The sequence below is a fragment of the Mercenaria mercenaria genome, chromosome 8 (assembly GCF_021730395.1).
Source record: "Mercenaria mercenaria strain notata chromosome 8, MADL_Memer_1, whole genome shotgun sequence".
In the NCBI taxonomy this organism is placed as follows: Eukaryota; Metazoa; Mollusca; class Bivalvia; order Venerida; family Veneridae; genus Mercenaria; species Mercenaria mercenaria.
In genome coordinates this window covers 11,992,697-12,015,873 of record NC_069368.1, presented here as the reverse complement: position 1 = coordinate 12,015,873, position 23,177 = coordinate 11,992,697, and the positions used below count along the sequence as shown (strand labels likewise).

At 34.2% G+C, this 23,177-nt stretch overlaps 1 protein-coding gene across 4 annotated transcripts in view; it reads right to left on the bottom strand.

Annotated features, from left to right (window-relative positions):
• The window catches only part of LOC123565502 (dentin sialophosphoprotein-like), a 64,798-nt gene that overhangs the window by 7,318 nt on the left and 34,303 nt on the right, over nt 1-23,177 (bottom strand). For 2 of the 4 annotated variants that reach the window (XM_053549378.1, XM_053549379.1), the window contains 5 exons: nt 17,412-17,500; nt 10,727-10,752; nt 9,395-9,462; nt 5,243-5,691; nt 423-528 (listed from right to left, as the gene is read on the bottom strand). In XM_053549378.1, coding sequence (XP_053405353.1) covers nt 423-528; nt 5,243-5,691; nt 9,395-9,462; nt 10,727-10,752; nt 17,412-17,500 — 738 coding nt within the window. The remainder of the gene's footprint in view (nt 1-422; nt 529-5,242; nt 5,692-9,394; nt 9,463-10,726; nt 10,753-17,411; nt 17,501-23,177) is intronic. The other 2 variants (XM_053549380.1, XM_053549381.1) reach the window with 2 other exon arrangements.

Genomic DNA, 23,177 nt, shown 5'->3' with positions numbered 1-23,177 from the left:
AGTATTTAAGAGAAAACTAAATTGCTTTTAGACATATATACATGACTTAGGGTGTTTAAAAAAAATACAGGTTTTCAGATACTGCAATCATGGCTGTAAAAAGTCTTTGTCAGAATAACAGGGTATAAATACAGTCGAACTTAATTCACTGAAACTAAACAGGGCTGGAATTTTTTTTCGAGTTATTGGCAGTTTGAGCCATTGAGAAATATAGATTTTGCCAGGATCTATGATGAGAAAAAGGTGGTGTTCGAATGATCCCGGCTCAAGCCAAATGAAGTCCAACTGCACCATTATGAATGTTAAAATGATGCCACTTCTCATTTCTCGTGCTAAGCATTTGGTATTTTAAATAAGAAAAAATTCAACACTGATAAATTTCATGAAAAATGCAATTAAACTTTTTTTTTTTAAAAACTTACTTTTGAGCTCTAGGTAATTGTTCGAATTTCATTGCACTACTTTCTCCCTCCTCACCAGTTTGGCCATCACGTTCATACTTAAGTGAGTGATAAGGTTCTTCTGTATCTACAATATATTATATCACATCAATATTGTATTATACAAAATTTATATAGCACCCTTACCATGATAAGGTGCTTTACATACTTAGGCCTGAAAAAAAAGATTGTTTGCTTCCGGTAACATAACCCTAGGGTAGGTAGGTTGGTAAAAAATTTTTTTTTGATTTTTGATTTATGAAGTGAGATTTTGGAAATTATTTTTGTATCAAAAGATGAATACAAATAAACGGGTTATGCCTTTTGAGCATCAGTAAGTTGATTTCTAATATCACTGACCATGTTTAAAGCATAAAAAGTGCAGTTCTGCAACTTTCTGTTAAAAAGTTGAGAGAAAAAATTCTTCAAGGCCATAAAAATATTTATGGTCGGGCCAAAAATTTAGGGTAGGTCAGGATACTGGAAACAAACAATTCTTTTTTAGGCCTTACACATAAACAATATTTAAAAGAACAATCACTTCTTAATAATACTTTTAAGGTTAAATTCGCCTAAATTTATCTAAACTATATAAAATGTACTTGTCTCTTTTACTTTTTAACACACAATACCATTAAATAAAAATATCATGGATTGCTATAGAATAGAATGTTTTAAAGATACTGTATAAAATTTCTGTTCACAGTAAATGAAGTTTAAAAAAAAAACTCACAACATAAAGAAAAGCAATCCTTGCAATTTTTCAATGTTTTATTTTCATATCAAATTTTTTGAAGACTACCATGAAATAAGTCTAAAAATCTAATAGGTCATAGAAAGAAACAGATGAATATAAAACCAACAATTTTTGACATATTCAATTACATTGATGTTAAAGCACTGACAGATTTTTCAATTATCAATCTTGCATAATTTAAAACCAATCAGTTGCTAATGCTGCGTTTACACTTAGCCAGGATGTCCATGATGTCCACGATTTGAGAGAAGCGTGGTGAGCTTGAGGGGTCATGGGATTGAATCGTGGTGATCTTGAGGGAACTTGGTGGAATCGTGACAAAATGTTTGACAGTCAAAAATTTTTCCACGATTATCCCGATTTATCGTCAAATCTTGAGAGAGCGTGATAGAACATGGAAATCGTAATAGAGCGTAGTACAGCTTAACGGACCTAAATGTAGCGCATCAGACCTTGATGCTCCAACGTAGGGGATCTTGATTAACTTGGTAAGGACCAACTTCATTCCAGGTGATAGGGGTTCTCGTCTGGTACTTTGCCTCTCTATGCTTGGTGCTATTCTTTCCAGGATCTCATCAAATAGAACTGGAGGCATCCTTACATAGGTGACATAGAAGCCAACATCTTCATGCCTCAGTTCTCTGTTGAGAAGTTGAGAGTATTGTCCCAGTTGGTGCCTTTGGTTTACACTTAACTGTGGTCTTACCCAGCAGGTCCTAGGCCTTCTTCTTCTCCTTCCTCTCTCTCTATCCTGCCCTGTTCCGTCCCTTGTGGTTGGAACTATATAGGCATACATGAAAATTGCCAATTCAGCATCTTCTACATCTGTTGGATGCATAGCTCATTCCTCTTTGGAATCTCTAGAGAGAATGAGAGGATAACCCATGCCTCCTATTTATACTCCAATCATGCTCAAAACGTGACAATCTTGATCAAATCGTGGCCATAAATCGTAGGAGAGCTTAACAGAACTTGATAACGTGAGGGATCTAAACAGAACGTGACAAAACATGGTATCATTTGTGGTAATCATAAGAGAACTTGAGAGAACTTGAGAGAACGTGATGAAAATCATGGCAAACCTTTACCAGAATCGTGTTGGTTTCATAAGAAAACGCTACAAGTAGTAACAAAACATACTGAGAGCATATGAAAGCTTAGGAAAGCGTAGTAATACAAAATTCATGCAGTAAATCGTGGAGCTCCACGCTTTTTTTAAATCATGTATATCGTGCACATCGTGGCTAAGTGTAAAATTAATGCAGCATAAAGAGAGAAATTTAGTTTGTATCAACTGTTGTTTTTTTTTAACATTAGTTTCTACAAAAGAAATTCAACTTCATACTGGTTTATTGCATTCTTTTTAGTTCATTTTTAGAGAAAACTCATCTCCAGTACCTTACATGTCAGGAGCTGGTCCAGACCTTAAAATGGTTCTAACCTACAGGCTGATGAACTGAAAACATTAGAGTCATATCATTACCTCAGCACAGTGGTTAACCTATTCTCTGAGTCAATGCAGTTAACCTCAGCTGATGATAATTGTTCATTTTTTTTTGTTTAAAGTTGGCTGAATTTTGATTTAAATGACTAGAGGACAATAGAGGATATAGTACATAGAATCCAAATATGGAGAATTATAGGATTAAAGAAGATTGTTGGTTCCAAGTTGGGAATTTGTAAAAGTGATAATTATGTAAATAACAGGCAGAAATAAAGAAATTAAATAAAATACGCTGAAACTGAGTACACCATTACTAATTGTCACTTACCTCACTTTGCCAATCATGATTTACTTCCCTTTGTTCTACTAATTAAGTACTTTACATCATAAAACTTTTGACTACATTTTTAAAACTTTTTCACATTTATACCAAAGAAAGAAAAATAAGCCATTTGATTCTTTTGTTTTTCATTGCAACTGAACAGCACAACAATCACAAATTCTGTCATAGCTACCCACTAATCATTCGTGTAGGATTAAAGTCTTACAAGTCATGTACATACAGCTTTATATATAGAACTTTTTTTCAAAATTATTCACAATTGCCTACTTTTCTTTTTAAAAACTGTAATAAAGTTTATCTATATCTTAAAAAGATAAATAAACCAGAAATTGCTTTTCATATAAAATCTGCCAAAACCATAATACACTTTCAGTCATACCAATTTAATTTAACTGAATCTACACCGTAACCTGTGCAAATTTGTTATCTGATTCTGTGTATTCTCAACAGGACAGAAAAACAGATTTGGATAAAATACCTTTTGCATTCCTATAGCATACCTATAGCCAAGCTAATACAAAGAGCAAATTCCTCATCGTAGGCAAGAACTAGAAGCTTGATATTCCCCATACCAAGCAAACCTTAGGGAAGTCTATGCAAACAATATTATAATATCATACATTTACTATATGACTTGCAGGTCAACAGTCAAAACTATTGTTCCAGGTCCAAAAACACCCTCACTGGTCCCCTCCCACCCCAGTAAGTGTTACACACCTTGCTGGTGAGGTTTTGCTACAAATTTCAGTTTTCCCTGAATTATGGCTTTACAAGGAATGTACTGTGTAAGAGTCAAACATGTTCACATAACAATGAGGCCAAAAAGGTCTTAGCCGGTACCAGTAATTACATCTGCTTCATACTTCCCTATTTCTCAGAACGTAAAGGTAGTCTTAGGAATAAAACTAAGTAATTAATTAATTGGACTATTATGCCATTAACTGGAAAACCCTTGCCTCTCAGCATATCTACTATCAAAAATATCTACATGTAACTACCCGTTTAAGTTGAGACAGTGGCTACAGGTTAATATACAGCTACACAGCAAACAAGAGCTATCAGTAAAATGATGCATGCCATCTGAATACATTGTAAATACAGGGATTGTGGTATCATTTGCTAGAAGGAGGCTTATAAAACATTTAAAACAGAGTAACATGCATCTAACTATGAATTAAAATGACAGAACTGTAAGGTTTGGGTCAGATTTTTCCCAAACTATATGAAGAATTACTCTGGCATAAGGCTTATTCTGTATTGGGTAATAAACAGCATTCAATTTCAAAGGGCCACAACTCTTAAACCTGACAGGGTACATTCATGTCCATATGACAGGTGCATGTTCATTTCATAAGAATACATTTTTGTAACTTTGGGCCTGATCCCTTGAAAACTGTAAGAGTTATCTGCACATATCTTATATTAGTATTTTCAATATACAGTGTTCTGTAGAATTTCAAAGGAGCCATAACTTTGGGTATATTAATGTCATGACAATATGTAAAGTTCACTTTGGTAAAGCATTCCTGTATGATTTGGTCAATTCTCTTGAAAACTGTAGGAGTTATCTGGACAAAAAGTTTGGAACAGACAAACGGTCATACTGTTAGAAAATGCAGCATCTGTAAGCATAAAAAAGTTTAAAAAATGCAGCCTATGTTAGAGTTTATATATAGTACAATTTCTGCATCAATCATGAAACACTCTTGCGAAAGCAATATACCAAGTGATCTGATTAAACATTACATTAAAGGGAGAAAAAGGCTCAAAATATGACTGATGTAATCATGATTTCTGCATGGAAACTTTCTTCAAATTACTGCAGAATCGAACATACTCCTTTGGCCAATTTTAACAATTTCTACTTTGAGTTTTACTACCAAATAAACACGACATAAAAAATTCTCTTCAACAAGTGTGGCATATTCTTTAACTACTAATCAAACCAAGAAGATGTCCTTGTGTTAACATTTGACGTCTTTCTGATAGTCCTTTTGTCTGTATCTAATTAATGTCATTTCTATATACTTAAGATGAAATGCCATACAGATCAACATAAATGCAGGTTTACACAAGATTTCGATTTTTTTGAAATGACTAATATTTAACAAAAATTCATCCGTCAAGAAAATTTCTGATTCTACAGAAAACAGACGCATTTGTTTTCCAAAGGTATCCCTTTTTCTCCCTCTCCCAAAGACAGAAAATCTAGACTACCAAAGTGAGAACATCTGACACAACCTTTACATTAGAGTTACCTGCCCCTGCTGAGTATTCTTCGTTTTTCTTTTCATTATGATCTAAGGAAGAATGGTCACTGTCAAAGAAATTTTCACTTCTACGACCTTCACCTGACCTTTGTCGTTTAAAACCAGTCTCAGCAGGAATGTCATTACCTTGTCCGCTGACTGGTTGTCGTAGTTTTGTGGCAGTGTCTATTGTCGCATATGGATCTTTTTCATCATTTTTATCATCATCATCATCACTATCAGTATCCTCAGCACTTGATGACTTTTCACGAGGTGACTCAGCAGTTTTTTGTGGTGGTTGCCTAGCGACCCTGTGTGAAGAATCAGATTGTTGATGTACGTCTGCTACAGTATGAACAGTGTGTGGTTCAGGTGTAAGATATGTGCCAAGGTGCTTCATGCTTACTAGAGTCGTGTTTGGCGGTGATTGTGTTGGGACAGGTGGAGGTGCATAAGGTCTGCAAAAAACAGTATTACTGCACTTGACTTATTTAGAAATCATGTTTGTGCAAAAATGAATTTCATTACTTATTTTTTACACAATGTACTTTTACGATCATTCTCATCATTTTCAAAAGGAAGGTTTAATGTGCTGTTAAGGTAGTTCTGCACATTTGGATCAAATTTTTTTCTACAATGTAGAATTTGATAAAACTCTTGATTTTTCAAAACTTCAGAATACACCTAGAAAATCTGGTAAATAAAAATGACTGGGTCTTGTGCTTGATTTTTTGTTAGATTTATTTGAAAAATTTGAACCTCACACAAATTTTTGTAATGGGTGTCTTTGGGAAAATCATAAATTTGATAACATTTTTGTGGATAGAAATTTTCCAACAATGTAGATTTTGATGAACCTTCCCATAATCAGAAGTAAGCATCTGGTCTATAATATGGTAGAATAAAATCTTTATCTCCGTGTGCTTGTTTCTGAGATATTTACACATGATTAAAGAGATCTGCATATTACACGCTTTTTTTATCACACTATTTCAAATTATTTAACCTGTCAAATGTTTTAATATCATATCTTATCTTCAGAAAGATGGTAAAATTGCCGTTTTTATAAATTTACTCACCAGTTACCATTTATTCATAAAACGAATTTCATTTCCGTATTTTGTGTCCAGGCTTTATTCTACATTATCTGGATAAATGACATTACGCCATTCCTTCCAGTTTATCAAACATGCAGAACTACCTTAACACACGTTTTTACAAATGAATGTTCCATGGCTAAATGTTAGCATATTACAGCCCTATACAGAATAATACAGAAGAAAGACATGATCAAACTAGAGCTGCTTTTGAGAAAGGTGCATATCTCCCACAACTACCTAATCACCTAAATAGTAAGTCAGTCTTTATATACTGTTTACTCACTACAAATATATCTTTGAAGAGTAAAAAGGCTGATTTTGGGTAATTCGAGGGCCATAATTCCAAAGTGCCTGGGGCGATTTGGCTAGTTAACAAACTTAACCAAGGAGTTATGGTCAAAAACATTTGGTTCAAGTTTGGTAAAGATCAGATGAAAACTGTTTGACTTAGAGCACAGACAAGAGTAAAAAAGCCGATTTTGGTGATTCAAGGGCCATAATTCCAAAGTGCCTGGGCCGATTTGGCTAGTTATCAAACCTGGCCGAAGACTTATCGTCAAACACATTTTGTTAAAGTTTGGTGAAGATCAGATGAGAAATGTTCGACTTAGAACGCGGACAAGATTTGTGACAGACACACAGACAGACGGACACACACACAGACAGGAGTAAATTTTTACCCTTACCTATGCTAAAACAGTATTAAGTTTGTGTTATAACATCTGCAGAACCCCTCGAGATATGTTGGTTCCCTTGACCCACCATGCTTGGGCACCAACTAAGCCTGGATTTTGCAGATGTTGTAATACAAAAACATAGGGAGATGGTGACCCTAGAGTGCTCATCTGAGTTATGCTGCTTGCTTGAACAGGTTTCGTACCTGCATGGTTATATCAGGAAAATGTCTGTGAAATTATTTTGAAAAAGTTGTGTTTTACAACAAGAATATTTTATAAGTTTCCACTAAATAAATACTGGCTGGAAATGTGAAAACAGTTTCCACTTTAGGAAAAAGTAACAACATCCCCTGGCAGCCATGTTGTATAACAAAAAAAGAATAATTTGTACAATCTTCATAAAGGGTCATCCGAAGGAACATTTGTGTAAAATTATATAACAACTGGGCTTGCTGTTTCTGACAAGAAGTTTCCAATATACACATATGATAGAGAAAAATGACCATGCCCCCTTGTTGCAATGATTTTTGTCAAATCAAAATAATTTGAACAATCTTGGTAGAGGGTCACACAAGAATAATTTAACTGATATTATTTTCAAATCGGGCCAGCAGTTCCATACAAGAATTTTTTTTTAAGTTTCCACTATATACATAGAGGAAAAAGTGACCGCTTTCGCCTGTGGCTATGTTTTTTGACGAATTAGAATAATTGTATAGGGCTTTGAATTAGTTCCCTTATTTTTGCCTTTCTCCCAAAATGGGTAGGTTCACTTTTTTTTTAATTCACATGTTTTTATCAAACGTGAAATGATATTTTCGCAGAAGTGTTTTTTTCTATAGAATATACTTGATTTGCATTTCTGATTGTCAGCTTTTTAGCACATGTTTTGCAAATTGCACCACCATAATTGGGTATAAATAAGATAATCATAAATAATTTGATTTGCTCACAATTCATTGAAAACACTTTTAGCAATATTGTTAGTTATTTTATCAACTGAAATTTATATATTGATCTAAAAATGTCAAACATCAAAGATCGCCATGCACAATGGATGACAAGCTCTTTCAATAAACTGTCACAAAAAACAGAGCTACTAAAAAGATCTTTTCTATCAACAGGTTTAATCACACCCGACAAAAGCTGATAGCGTGTGAGCGCTTTTGCTCGGACAGGCAGCTCTTGTGTGTATCAATAAAAGCAATTATCAAGCATTTAGAGTAAATGCAGACGATCAAATAATATAGACTTTATATATTATGTTTATTTACATGTAGTTTAAATAAATTATTAAAAGTTGAAATTATGATTTGATACAATTTTTCAAAGACTGTCAGAATAAATTTATATAGTGAACAGAGTTGTCATAAATTAAGTTAGAGTAACCTCCCTTGTTATGAATGACAATAAACATGTAAAACATACTGAATATGTCCAATTCAAAATCGCGGTTTTTGAATTTGCTGATATTCAAACTCTGCAAACACAGCAAAAATAAAAACTCCACAAATAAAAGCCCCTATACAGTAATTTGGACAATGTTATTAAATGGTTACATAAGAACCATTTGTGTGAAATTATTTCAAAATCAGACTAGTAGTTTAGGAGGAGATGTAGTTAGAAAATTTTTCTATTTTTTAGCTCCGGCAGCTCATATGTGGACAGTCTGAACAATTTTTGAAAAGACTACCAAAACGAACAATCAGGCCCAGTTTCATCAACTTCCATCAAGCAGTTTCAGAGGAGATGTTGTTTGAAGACAAGTGTGGACAAATGGATGATGAACGGACAAAGGCCGGATCATGAGAGATCACAATAGCTCACTCTGAGCACGATGTACTATCTATAATATCTGAAATGAAACAACCATTTTAGCTAAAGCCTAGTCTTGCTATGTGACAAAAACTGCAGTGTCCTTTACAGTGTAAAACTGATCATAACAACTGTCCATGGCAGGACTAGCTATAACTATATCTTTATGCAAACAAAATAACAGCATTTCACAGCATGTATATTAACCTTTATTCCAGCATAAAACTGCTGTTTTTGTATAAACTTGGGTTCAAAGAGAGATTTTCACACTCACATGCTGTAAAAACACCTTTTAATACATATGCGTGTTCTGCGGCAAAACGTAAACATATAAAGGCCCCAAAAGGGATAACTCAAAAGAAATGACAACTACATCATAAAACAATGATGACATTCCCGTGCATTTCATGGAAATTTAATGATGTTGGATGATGGACAATATGTTTATTTATTAGTTTTTATGCATTTTCTGCTAGAACAGCGTTGGCCTATGTTCTTTTCGTGTTGTAACATCTGCAGAATCCCGTGCCAGAGCCCTTTAATGCGTTATCCCTAAAGATAAAACTTACTGTTTGACATCTGTCTGGTCCTCCTGCCCTGATTCTATATCTGTACTATCATCAGATGAGGAAGATTCCTAAAATTTCAAGCAAACTCTTATTGAAAATAATAACAAGAGCTTATAGAACACGAAATGCCCCCCTTGAAGCATTCATTAATTGCACAAGAAACAGAAATGATTTGGTCACTGTGCACTGGATGTTTGACCTATTGACCTCAAATAAATAATTTTGGGTCATTTACCGGTTATAAGTGACCTCCGTATCATATGTGATCTTAAACTAAAGCATTCTCTAGTTATTTGGCAAAAAAAGTTCTACTGACCTTAACCTTTGACCTCAAAATCAATAGGGGTCATCTGCTGGTCATGATCAACCTCCCTATAAGGTTTCTTGATCCTAGGCCCAAGCGTTCTCAAGATATTGTCTGGAAACCATTTAACTGTTCCAGGTCACTGTGACCTTGACCTTTGACCTTCTAAACTCAAAATCATTAGGAGTCATATGCTGGTCATGATTAACTTCCCTAGATTAAGTTTCATGATCCTAGGCCCAAGCGTTCTCAAGTTATCATCTGGAAACGGTTGAACTGTTCTGGGTCACTGTGACCTTGACCTTTTATCTACTGACCTCAAAAATCTTTAGGGGTCATCTGCTGGTCATGATCAACTTTCTTATTAAGTTTCGTGATCCTAGGCCCAAGCGTTCTCGGGTTATCATCCGGAAACCGTTTCACTGTTCCGGGTCACTGTGACCTTGACCTTTGACCTACTAATCTCAAAATCAATAGGGGTCATCTGCTGGACCAACCTCCCTATCCACTTTCATCCTAGGCCCAAGCGTTCTTGAGTTATCATCTGGAAACCGAGTGGTCTTGCCCATTAAAGCTGATTCATAAATTCATGCTTGGTCAGGCAGATTATGGAAGTGACAAGATTAATCAGAAGTCACCTATTGTTCTCAAAGCATTAGTAGAATTGTTATATAAGAATATATATTGTTATTTCAAGACATCCATTACAGTCAAACCTGTTCAAGAGACCATATTATGGAGACTGCACGGATGTGCAGGCTGATCATGAGCTGTACTGGTTGCAAAGGTAGAATCAATCCTGTCTAGCATGATAAGGATTGACTTTGCACTCAACCGATAACACACAGATGCAATCACAATAATCCGATGTAGATGACTACTGATGGATGTAGGAACAAAATAGCCAAAGGCACCAGTCGTCAAGTAATGAAACAAATGTGTGACACTGTTACACATCAGATTGCCTAGTTATATATCTATTCAATATTAAATCCATTAATAGAAATTTTAGATTGGTATAGACTTACATCTGAACTATCTTCCTCCTCTGATTCTGAAAGAAAAACAAAACTAGAAAATGCTTTTGTAAAAAAGCGCATGTCTCCCCCAATGCAAAGTCCTATAGGCAAGAAGTCAATAGGGGTCAGGAGCGAAAGTCAAAGAGACACTGATGGTTGGCTGCAATAGGGCTCATCTACTTGGCATGTCCAGTCATCCCGCTAAATTTCAACTCTTGGCCTAGTGGTTCTCAAGTCACTGTTCAGGCTCCTGTGACCTTGACCTTTGATCAAGTGACCTCAAAATAAATAGGGGTCATCTACTCTGCATGTCCAATCATCCTATTAAGTTTCAACATTGTAGGTCAAGTGGTTCTCAAGTTATTTCCAAAAAATGATTTTACATGGACAGGCCACTGTGACCTTGACCTTTAATAGACTGACCCCAAAATCAATAAGGGTCATCTACTCTGCATGTTCAATCATCCTATGAAGTTTCAACATTCTGGGTCAAGTGGTTCTCAAGTTATTGATCGGAACTGGTTATCAATGTTCAGGCCTCTGTGACCTTGACCTTTAACGGAGTGACCCCAAAAACAATAGGGGTCATTTACTCTGCATGAACAATCATCCTATGAAGTTTCAACATTCTGGGTCGAGAGGTTCTCAAGTTATTGATTGGAAATGGTTTTCCATGTTCAGGCCCCTGTGACCTTGACCTTTAACAGAGTGACCCTAAAATCGTTAGGGGTCATCTACTCTGCATGACCAATCATCCTATGAAGTTTCAACATTCTGGGTCAAGTGGTTCTCAAGTTATTGATCGGAACTGGTTATCAATGTTCAGGCCTCTGTGACCTTGACCTTTAACGGAGTGACCCCAAAAACAATAGGGGTCATTTACTCTGCATGAACAATCATCCTATGAAGTTTCAACATTCTGGGTCGAGAGGTTCTCAAGTTATTGATTGGAAATGGTTTTCCATGTTCAGGCCCCTGTGGCCTTGACCTTTAACAGAGTGACCCCAAAATCAATAGGGGTCATCTACTCTTCATGGCCAATCATCCTATGAAGTTTCAACATTCTGGGTCAAGTGGTTCTCTAGTTATTGATCGGAAATGGTTTTCAATGTTCAGGCCCCTGTGACCTTGACCTTTGACGGAGTGACCCCAAAATCGATACGGATCATCTACTCTTCATGACCAATCATCCTATGAAGTTTCAACATTCTGGGTCAAGTGGTGCTCTAGTTATTGATCGGAAATGGTTTTCAATGTTCAGGCCCCTGTGACCTTGACCTTTGACGGAGTGACCCCAAAAACAATAGGGGTCGTCTACTCCAGCAGCCCTACAACCCTATGAAGTTTGAAGGTTCTAGGTCAAATGGTTCTCCAGTTATTGCTCGGAAATGAAGTGTGACGTACGTACGGACGGACGGACGGACGGACGGACGGATGGAAGGACGGACGGACGGACAGGGCAAAAACAATATGTCTCCTGGGGGAGACATAATAACATCAAATAATACCAAGTAATAATCTCAGACCTGTTAAAGGTAGTTCTGCATATTTGATAAACCTGAAGTCATTTAGGCCAGAGTTTTTTTATCTTTCGTTTTACGGGAGATTTTTGAAAAATGAGCAGGGGGAGGAGGGAATAAAAATAAAAATAAAAAGCTTGAAAATGAGCATCTCGGAAAAAAATAAAAATAAAATAGAATTTTTTAAGATTTTTTTTATTTTGATGAACTTTCGTTTCAAGTTTTGTTTACTTGTGTTTGTGTCCAGTATTTAATATTGTGATGTATTGTTATGTTTTAAGACTATAAAAGCCATTTATACAGGATGAACATTGAATAAAATTTTCATGTAGCTTGTGAATAAACTGCTTCAGGCACTGTGACTCACACTGGCAAGTCTTTAAAATTCAGAAAGCTTGTTTTACTTAATTTAAGTGGAAGACAAAAATTATTTTATCTGTTACAACAGCCACAGTAAATTTCAGTGACAGCAAGTAGAGACTAAACACGTCTGGTATAAAGAGGCTTAGTAGTGTAGTAGTTTTGTTGGTTTGGTTTGCTTGCATCTTCTGCTGTGTAACCTCTGCTTTTTATACATAATATTTACTTATTGTATCTTTCACCAATATCATCTTTAACGAGCTAACTTTACAGTTTATGCCAGCTCATAATATACTGGATTTTATCAGCAAAATAAAGTATTTAATAACTTTGAATAACAGTCATAGTGCAGAGGGCAAGATTCCTTTTTCAGTGATGAAAAACGAAAGATAATCTAGCAAAAAGTGAAAATTTACCTCATTTAATTTCTTGACTATAATGTAACTGCAAAAGCGGTAGCTCAAAGTGCAAGTCGTGCGCTTGGACTAGTTATTGCTAAATGTAAAGCCATTGGAGGGGTGCCTTATGATATCTACTCTAAACTGTATGATACACTTGTTTGGCCGGTAATCAACTATGGGGCAGCTATATGGGGTTATCGGTCATACTCTTGTATTAATGCAGTGCATAATCGAGCCATGCGTTTTTTCTTATGTGTTGGTAAATATACACCTAGTGCAGCACTTGCTGGAGAGATGGCTTGGCAGCCCCCTATAGTACGTCAATATAAAACTGTTTCAAATTTTTGGGTGCGTCTTTGTAATACATCTGCGGATAGAATTAACAAGCGAATTGCACAATGGGCTATTTCTAAATCACGTGTGTCATGTAAGAATTGGTTTTTCTATGTTAGAAATATACTAACTGAATGTAATTTAAACAACTACTGTGGCATAAATAACCATGTGTCTAAACGAGTTGTCGTAGAAAATGTTGTGAAGATATCAATGGAAAAATTTGTACACAATTGGGCATACTCTATTAACAGAATTGACAGCACGTCTGGTAGAGGACGGAACAAACTTAGAACTTACTGTATTTTGAAATCCGGTTTTTGTGTAGAAAGTTATTGTAAAATGATAATGCCATTGCAACATAGGTCAGCATTTTGTAAATTTCGCTGTGGTGTTGCACCTATAAGGTTGGAAACAGGCCGGTACGAAAATTTAAGTCTGGAAGATAGAAAATGTCCATTTTGTGATGTTGTAGAAACAGAAAAACATGTAATTCTTAGTTGTAGCTTGTATGATGATTTGAGGGAGACTTTATTCCACCATGCATTGAATGCCGAACCTAATTTCCTTGCTTTATCAGAAACTGAACAGTTTATTGTGTTGTTCACATATCCATCATTAGTCAGAAGATGTGCCAAAACCTGTAGTGATATTTTAAGTAGAAGACAATTTTATCTTTGTAAATAATGCTAAGGTACACTTTTACAATTTTTTTACCTCTGTAAAAAAAAAAAAAAAAAAAAAAAAAAATGTTTAGCTCCACTGTTCGAAGGAAATGGGTGCTACTCTCCTAGTGCCCTGTTGTCGGCGTGTGCCTTTTCTTTTTGGCTAAGTTTTTTTTCAGCAACCTTTGCTTTTCTTTGTTCTTTGTGCTTAAAGCTTAATGTAACTTCATGTTAACATTGCTCCGCATGCAAATTAAATATGCAGGGGCTGGGCCGATACTTAAGGTCAAGGTCACCAAGGTGTTATACTTAGATTATTTTCAAGGATTTTTTTTTTTTTTTTTTTTTTTTTTTTTATATATATATTTGTTACTATTGCTTGTATGCTATTGATAAATTGACATAAATACTGTCCGGCATGCAAACGGGGTATATGAGGGGACTAGGCACACTATACCTAAGGTCAAGGTCATGTTCCCGGATGCTTCCTTTATAGACATAGTGTTAGTATGTAAGTAGAGGTCTTTATTGTGAAATAAATTTATTTTACCTTCAAATTGCTGAATAGTGGAGCAAGTTGTCTTGTAGACAGCTCTTGATATTTGAATGATTGTTTTATTTTCATGTATAATTTTTGATAAGAAGTGGGTGCTAATTAGCTCATCAACAATTTGATGAGATAAAATCATTTTACTTTTTTTCAGTACTGCTAAATTTTAATTTGGCTGCTTTCTTATATATGGTTTTATGGGCATGCCTCAACATTTTATTTGAGCTTATTAGCAGCTACATCTTTCTTTTAACATGGTGTTTTAATAGTCAAAGTAATACTGATATGTTTTAGCTATAAGTCTCTTATAACTCTTTTATAGAGTGGCAGTGTGCATTTTATTGATATTCTATTATGTATATTATGTAATATATGTTGTACACTGATGAGACTGAAATAAAGAGAGTATATTTAACTCTGTAATTTGCACCTTTTTATAATACACTTAGTTCAAGTACTGAAGTTGCTTCTGTAATTTGCACCTTTTTATACTACACTTAGTTCAAGTACTGAAGTTGCATCACTTTTTGTCAAAATATTGTCTCCAATAAAAAGTATTCTTTATTATTCTTTATACACTTATGAATTCTATTGAAGTTACAAAAGAAATGGACCATCTGTCTGAGATTTTGCCAACACTACCAGCTGCTTTATGCCAGACAGTCCCAAGCCTGTGTAAAGTGTGAGGGGTCACCATTGAAATAAAAATGTAAAACAAATCTGCTGTTACAAACATTTATTTGTTCTGCAAACAATTAATGTTTTGAATAAAATTTAATGTCAAAGCACCTTTGATATTGTATTGCCTTTCTATGGCAAACTTGTCAATTGAATCTATTGAAAACAAAATGCGAGTAAGACAATCTTTAGACAATTTAATACTTTTAATACTGTCACTTTTATGAAAGGAGTATTATGTACAATAGTATTATTTCCCGAAAAATATATATTTTGAAAAGTGTCTAAATAAAATTGGACACAATCATCGTCCATCCACCCGTGTAGAAAGAGAGAGAGAAAAAACATCAAAGATTATCGGTAATTATTCAGTGATAAACTGAGTAATGTTGACCTTGTTTTCATGATCAATTTACGCCCCCTCTAAGAGCTAAAAGAAGTGTGTCAGTATCTTGACATCTGAAGCGGAGATCAAAGCGGTATTTTTCCTCGAGATTGTCATGGCATTACGTCATGTTTTCGCGCCATGTGACACATCACTGTCTGATCGTACCACATCGGTTCTTAAAATTGCTGAGAAATAGAAATCAATAAAAAATTTCTTCTTTAATTTGTTATCAAAAGCGAATGAGCTATATCCCGTATAAAAGGTAAATGTCTCAAACAATAGTTACTATAGTGGATATCCTACCTGTGTGACCTATTTGCCCTCAAGGAATTTACATTATTGTTTGACAAGAAAAACTTTTAAATTGTTGGTCAAAAAATACATGTACAAAGATTCATTTAAAACTTATTAAAAACCGCAGTGACATCACATTGCTTTATTTTAAAATCGCATTTCTACTTACGTTCACAAGGTCACGTAACCTATTCTGCCGCACTAACAGAAATCTGTTTGCCAAAAATCGTCTTACTCCATGTATTGTAATCGCTGCCGCTTTTTCATTATTTAAGATTTTTTTATTCTGTTTTTTGTACTATCTGGTAAAAAGTCTGAATTTTTAGCCCATAGTATTCATCATTTATTTACTTTTAGAAAGAAATAAGTAACTAAGATCGCGCTGTTTGAATTTTTACAAATGATTATATGAAAATTCGACCGTTTTTATAGAATTTTGCCTACATTTCTGTCGATATCTTATTAAAATCATTATAGAATTCAAAAAGTATTATTTCTCAAGGGGTGTTGAAAACTTGAAGCGAAAATATTAAAAAATGAATGCACTACGCACGGTTTTTGTGTACGTGTCGATGTAAATTAGATGTGACGATAGGTCACACGCGCTTGTGGAATGGAAAATTACTGGCATGACGTTTTGATATCTTTACGATTCGCGGGTAAATTCCAGTCAATCCAGGTAGCGACTGAACCATCTCAAAGTTTGTTGACGTTTTGTAGATGTAATTTCTGAATTTTGGTAAAGTAAGGACGTAAAAAAACCACTCGCCCGATCGGTCGAGTACACAGCGAGGTCCACTCGTCCTACTCAGACTTAACTCGCCAATGCCAGCAGGTGAGTGGAATTTTACACCCTGTTAATGCCAATAAATGTACGGCAAAACACGATATTTTGCACGCGTTAAACTCCCTTCCTGTGAAATTACGTCCAGGTGAAAATACACTAATTTTATTTTCTTTGGGGCTGTAAACAACCGACCGGCGGAAAAAATAAAATAAAACTCGGGAAAATGAATTTTAATTTTATTCCATTTTTGCAATATTTAGGACCGGCGCTCCCGTAAAACGAAAAATAAAAAAACTCTGGCCTTATATCCAGATAACAGAGAATAAAGCCTTACATATGGAAATGAAGGACTTTTTGCAGGTGGGCAAAATGCCCCAAGATCCCTAAAATCATTGGGAGATTTTTAATTTTTAATTTTTAAATTCAAAGGACATTTTCAGCATGTATTACATTTGACAAGTTCAGAAGTATGCATTATTTCATTTTCTAGGCAACTGTTTTGACTGCAAGGATGTTTTGCCTGAGTCTGCTACTTGATTCTCTGGACATTTATTTTCTCTCTTACAATTATATGCATTGTCTTTACAAAACAACTGGGATATTATTATTATTATTATTATTATTATTACAATGACTTTCATTATAATCATCATCATCATTATTATTGCTATTATTATTATTACATTTTGTACTTGGTCTTTTAATGATTTCACAGTACCTTCGTTATCTTCATTTTCTTCCTTTTCTCTGATATGTTTCTCATACAAAGATAATTGTCTCTCTTCATCTGGCCCACCAGGACTCAGTCTGAAATAACATGTCTAATTTTTTATCTTTTACTAACAAGTATTTAAAACCTTTAAGTTATAAATAAAGTTATAAAATAATAAATAAAGTTATAAAATAATTTATAGCAAAAGAGTGTTTTAACACCATTTATGAACGATGGGCGGTTCTATGTCTGGCATTATAATTTATTATTTGTACGACCTATTACCGCCCGAGTGTATAAATTGTGTTAAAACATGGTTTTGCTATAAATTATTTCAATTCTAATATGCCTTTAATCTATAAAACAGTAGATAAAATACAGTAGCGCTTTTTCTCAGTCACAACAAAAACGTCACCGCACGTTAATGTGACGTCATTCTAGCGTAAGTGTGTTTAAACAGAGACAAGCGTATCAGAATGCTGCTTAAATCCTTTTTATTTTCTCATTTTAATCTACTAAATATTTACAACTGTTTTAGATAAAGGGCATATCAGAATCGAAATAATGTATAGAAAAACCATGTTTTATTTAAATTAATACAATGTACTCTTAAAATTGGTTATACGTTAGCAGAAAAATTCACTTGGGCTATGGCCTCGTGAAATTATTCAGCAGACATATAACCGCTTTTGTGTCTTAATAACGTTAAAACACAGCTTTTCTATACATTATTAAAATTTTCTTTATTTACAGTAGATGATAGCTTGTACTGTCCTAAGTATTGACCAAGCATATTCATATTCCATTTATGTAAATTACTAAATGAGCCGCGTCATGAGAAAACCAACATAGTGGCTTTGCGACCAGCATGGATCCAGACCAGTCTGCGCATACGCGCAGTCTGGTCAGGATCCATGCTGTTCGCTAACAGTATCTCTGATTTCAATAGGCTTTGAAAGCGAACAGCATGGATCCTGACCAAACTGCGTGGATGCACAGGCTGGTCTGGATCCATGCTGGTCGCAAAGCCACTATGTTGGTTTTCTCATGGCACGGCTCAAATCAATTTTTGGTGTTCAGACTTAAACTGCAATATAACTATAAATTCTCAGCTGACATCACATCACATGTGCAACTGGCTGAGCAGACAAAATGATTAGCTGCCAATCACTGGTTTGTTGGTTTGTGTCCTACATCTTTGAGTATCAGTGGAAGAAATAAATAAATCATAAATGAATACTACAAGACAAAACAATTAAAACACTTGAAATATGATACATGAAATAAGACAAGAATAAACAACAATATTGATTAAATCATATTGAATTTTAAAAACTAGTCTGAAGTGAATTTGAACCCATGGTAACATGCGTGGAAGTCAGAGACCTTACCACACTATGCCACCATGTCATTGGTTAATTATATAGGTTATTGTAGTAATATAGATATTTTTAGAAATCAAATATTATGTAAACTAATGAAAATGCCCAAAAATATTGGCAATGATTAATTACTTTCAGTTAATACTTTACAGGTTTTATTCATTATCAGTAATAAATCTAACATGAAATATGGATATCAGAGATATAGAAGCCCTGAAGGATGTTTATATTGCATGTATCAAGTTAAACATCTGATTGCTATATAAAGTTGTCCACAAAAATGTGATAACCCTTTAGGCAACCTCTAAACTTGTACTGTATAAATAAACTTGCATGGGGCCTTTAACTCAAAATTGTTACTAACCTATATAGTTGTAACTATTTAATAAATATTATTTTGCAAATATTAAATTTTTGTTTTTTGCATTAAGCATAAAAAATACCTGTTTAAAATATATCATTTTCAATCAAATCAAACAAAAACATTGTACACAAAAGTGTTAAAGCAATAAAAAGGTGTTAACTTTAAGCTGGGACTAAATCTTCAATGGTAATTAATATTGTCCCATTCAAAATGCTGTATGTAAACACAAACCAAGCTGTTACAATCTGCTCCATTGATATTGTTTGATGGATTAAACTAATCTTCTATAATATGAAGCCAAGAAGGCTATGTAGGTATTTGACTAAAAGATGTTATTTTCATCTGTTTGTACAGAAATTTACAGTTTGCAAGCCATTAAGGAATCTGACAGCTTTCTGGTCATCTCACTGACCTGCGACTTGCTAAAACTTTCATTGAGTGTATACATTGACACTTAAAGGATGCCAATTAGAATCAATTTGAGTTGATTTCATTTGAAGAAGACATTTTTGAGATGTGCTTAAGTTAAGATATATAATGACATGTTAAATATATATGTTTCACATAGTTTGTTTATGTTGAATGTATACAAAATCTGAGTAGTGCAATGGACTATTCTAGTTTTCTAGGAATACCTGTAAAGACAAACACATGTAAGTATACTTTTACATATTTACTGGTATATGTATTTAATCATTAAGAACTTATTTCATATTCTTTATTTAAAATGTATTTGTTAAATTCTTATACAATATTTATTCAAATCAGTTAAATTGTTCAAAATATGGCACTGAATTGCTAAAATCTGCTAAAAATTTGCATTTTCCTCTCTTAGAGCAAAAATCTGCTAAAAATTTGCATTTTCCTCTGTTTGAGCAGTTCACATGGTTGTAATGTTCACCAAACTTGGTTACAATCTTTAAGTGCATAACATATCTTCCAAGTTTGATAACCAGCTTGATCCTCCAATTATCTTAAGAGTTACAGCCCCTTAATCAAATAAAACTGTGAAAACTGACAATGTCCACTTTCTAACATGAATATTTTTGTATCATGTCCACCAAACTGGATCACAATGTTTAAAGCATAATTAATATTATTATAGTATGTTAGACAACCATGTGTACTGTCACAGCGGCTCTGGAATAGTGACCCTTGAATAACAAAAATTTGCAAAAACTGAATTTAAAACTTTTTAACATAAGTACTTCCAACATACAATTCACAAGTTTTATAATTTACAGGCAGTTTACCTCACGCACCCTGTTATAAATGCTTTTCAATTTTGGATGCAAAAAATTGTATAAAAACCTCTGATTCCTATGTGATTCTATAAAACCATGAAAACCAACAGACCCATCGACAGACAAACGAACAAGCTCACTCCAATAATAATTATTTTGCCAATATACCAGTATAACCAGAAAGTACACACAAAGGAATTTAAACTAGAAATGTGTCCATGTGTCCCCTGCCCCCACTACATGACATTAAAACGACTATTTCAGTATACTGACACTTTTTGTAGAGTAATATACACGCTATCATTACAAAAACTAAAAAACAAGTGTCAGTATACTGAAATAACATTGAATTCCGGAAAAGGACTGCCTATCGGGGCCCCACTTACGGACAGTCAAACGCCTTTAAAAATCTCACCATTTTCAAAGAACTGTTACACATGTTTGTTTTGATGCATTTGCAATAGCGTGCGAGTGTTGAAACTTCACATACCGTAACTAAGTGGAGCACAGTTTTCAGCAATTGTTTATTTTTATTTCTTTACAAATGGCATTCATTTTCAAAGGGGGACAACTTTTTCAGAATATTTTAAGTACGGGACAGTACGGCAGAACATGTAATGGTCAGGTTAAATATTGGTAACCATGTTGTTCGTTTTTCAAAAATTTCTGTGTTTTGGTGATATACTCCTAAACCTTAATAAATTCTAGTACGTTTTCAAGTAATTATTTTTTATAAAGAAAAGACAAACAACTATTTAAGTAATGTGCGGCATGTTGTTTTATATATGAACATTCGCAAATAACTATACTGAACATGCAGCAAAAGAAACTATCCAGATGTATAATTGATATATTTTGAAATAAAAAAATAAATAATTTTTCAAATCTGAATTGTTGCTTCATACCAAAATTACACTTGAAGTTGAAGATCTTCACGTGATAAATTTTTAAAAATCAACCGTGAAGTCAGTAGTCCCACAATTGCCGTTTGAAAGTCTGTATCTTCTGCGCGTCAGTTGCATTATAACATCCCAATTGGGCGCTTGCGGTGCAACCAACAATATTTTTTAAACTTTATGCTGTTTTTCGAGTTAATCAATTATCAATCTTTCCAATGACAATAAAATTTCACAAACAAAATTGTTAATTACAGGTGCACTTGAATTTTGTGCGAAACAGCTATTGTGGTAAAACATGTGAGGTTTTTCAAGTGTAATGTGATATGAAAAACACAACTGATTTATGAATTAAGTGTTAAAAAATACCGCAGTTATAAAACTGGATAGTTTCTTTTGCTGTTCAGTATACAATCATATGTAATATCCATACCTTAAGATATTTTATATTTACTTATATTTTTTGAACGTATATGAATATTGAGATAATTATTTTATGATTTTCAAAAACAAGAGCTGTCGGATGACAGCGCGCTCGACTATTGGAAGAAATGATTGAAGAATGGGGTCAAAATATTACCACAGATATTCAGACAAGAGAAAAAAAGATTAGACAAACAATGTTCCTGTATTTGTGGATTTCGATAAGTCTTGCACTAAATGGCAATGTGTGAACCAATTTCAAAGTCCAAAAAGGGCCATAATTCAGTCAAAATAGTTGTCAGAGTAATGTACTTTTGCCTACAGATTGAAATCATGATGATAAACAAGTGTTCAAAGTTTAAAAGCAATAAGTCAAATAGTTTTGACAAAACGTGGACTTGTATGAAAACATAATAAATTTCCATGTCCTAAAAGGGCCATAATTCAGCCAAAATAGATGACAGAGTTATGTACTCTTTCCTACAGACTATTATACTGAACAAGTGATTAAAGTTTCAAAGCCATATGTCAAACACTTTACACAAAATATTAATTGGTACGAAAAACTTAACCCAGATTTCTAAGTCAAAAGGGGCCATAATTCAGCCAAAATACTTGATGGAGTTATGTACTCTTGCCTATAACTGGACATGGTGATGTTTAACAAGTGATGAAAGTTTCAAAGCTTTATCTCAAAAGCCTTTGTCAAAGCATGAACTGGTACAAAAAACTTAACCATGATTTCTAAGTCGAAAGGGGCCATAATTCAATCAAAATCCTTGATAGAGTTATGTGCTCTTGTATATAACTGGTCATGGTGATGGTTAACAAGTGTTATCTCAAAAGACTTTGTCAAAATGTGGACTGGTACGAAAAACTTAACCAAGGTGTGACACCGACGCTGACGCCGTGGTGAGTAGGACAGCTCTACTTATTCTTCGAATAGTCAAGCTAAAAAAGATAAATGACCGAATCTTTCAACTGGATGATTTTCCCTCAATAACTTGCCCAAGTTGTGACACCGACGCTGACGCTGTGGTGAGTAGGACAGCTCTACTTATTCCCCGCAGAGTCGAGCTAAAAATGATAAATGACCGAATTTTTCAACTGGATGATTTTCCCTCACTAGCTCCATATAAGGATAATAATGCTGTCATGCAGCAAAAATGCAATTATCATGTCAGACACATTAGTAATTCTTATGAAGTGCTATTTTTACGCAAGTTGGAAACTGTGAATTCGCTAACATTTCCGCACGACAAATGTCTGGAATTCCGAACTTTTCAACCCGCAGAAATATCCACTTATACAGTATTATCCTGTCAAACCATTCAAGAGACACATTAGTTAAAATCTTATGTTCAACTAAAAAATAAACTAAATAAAAATAAAAATAAATAGCTAGCATATGCATGACTTCCACAATTAACCTTTATCATGCCGGATATGATTGGTTCTGCCTT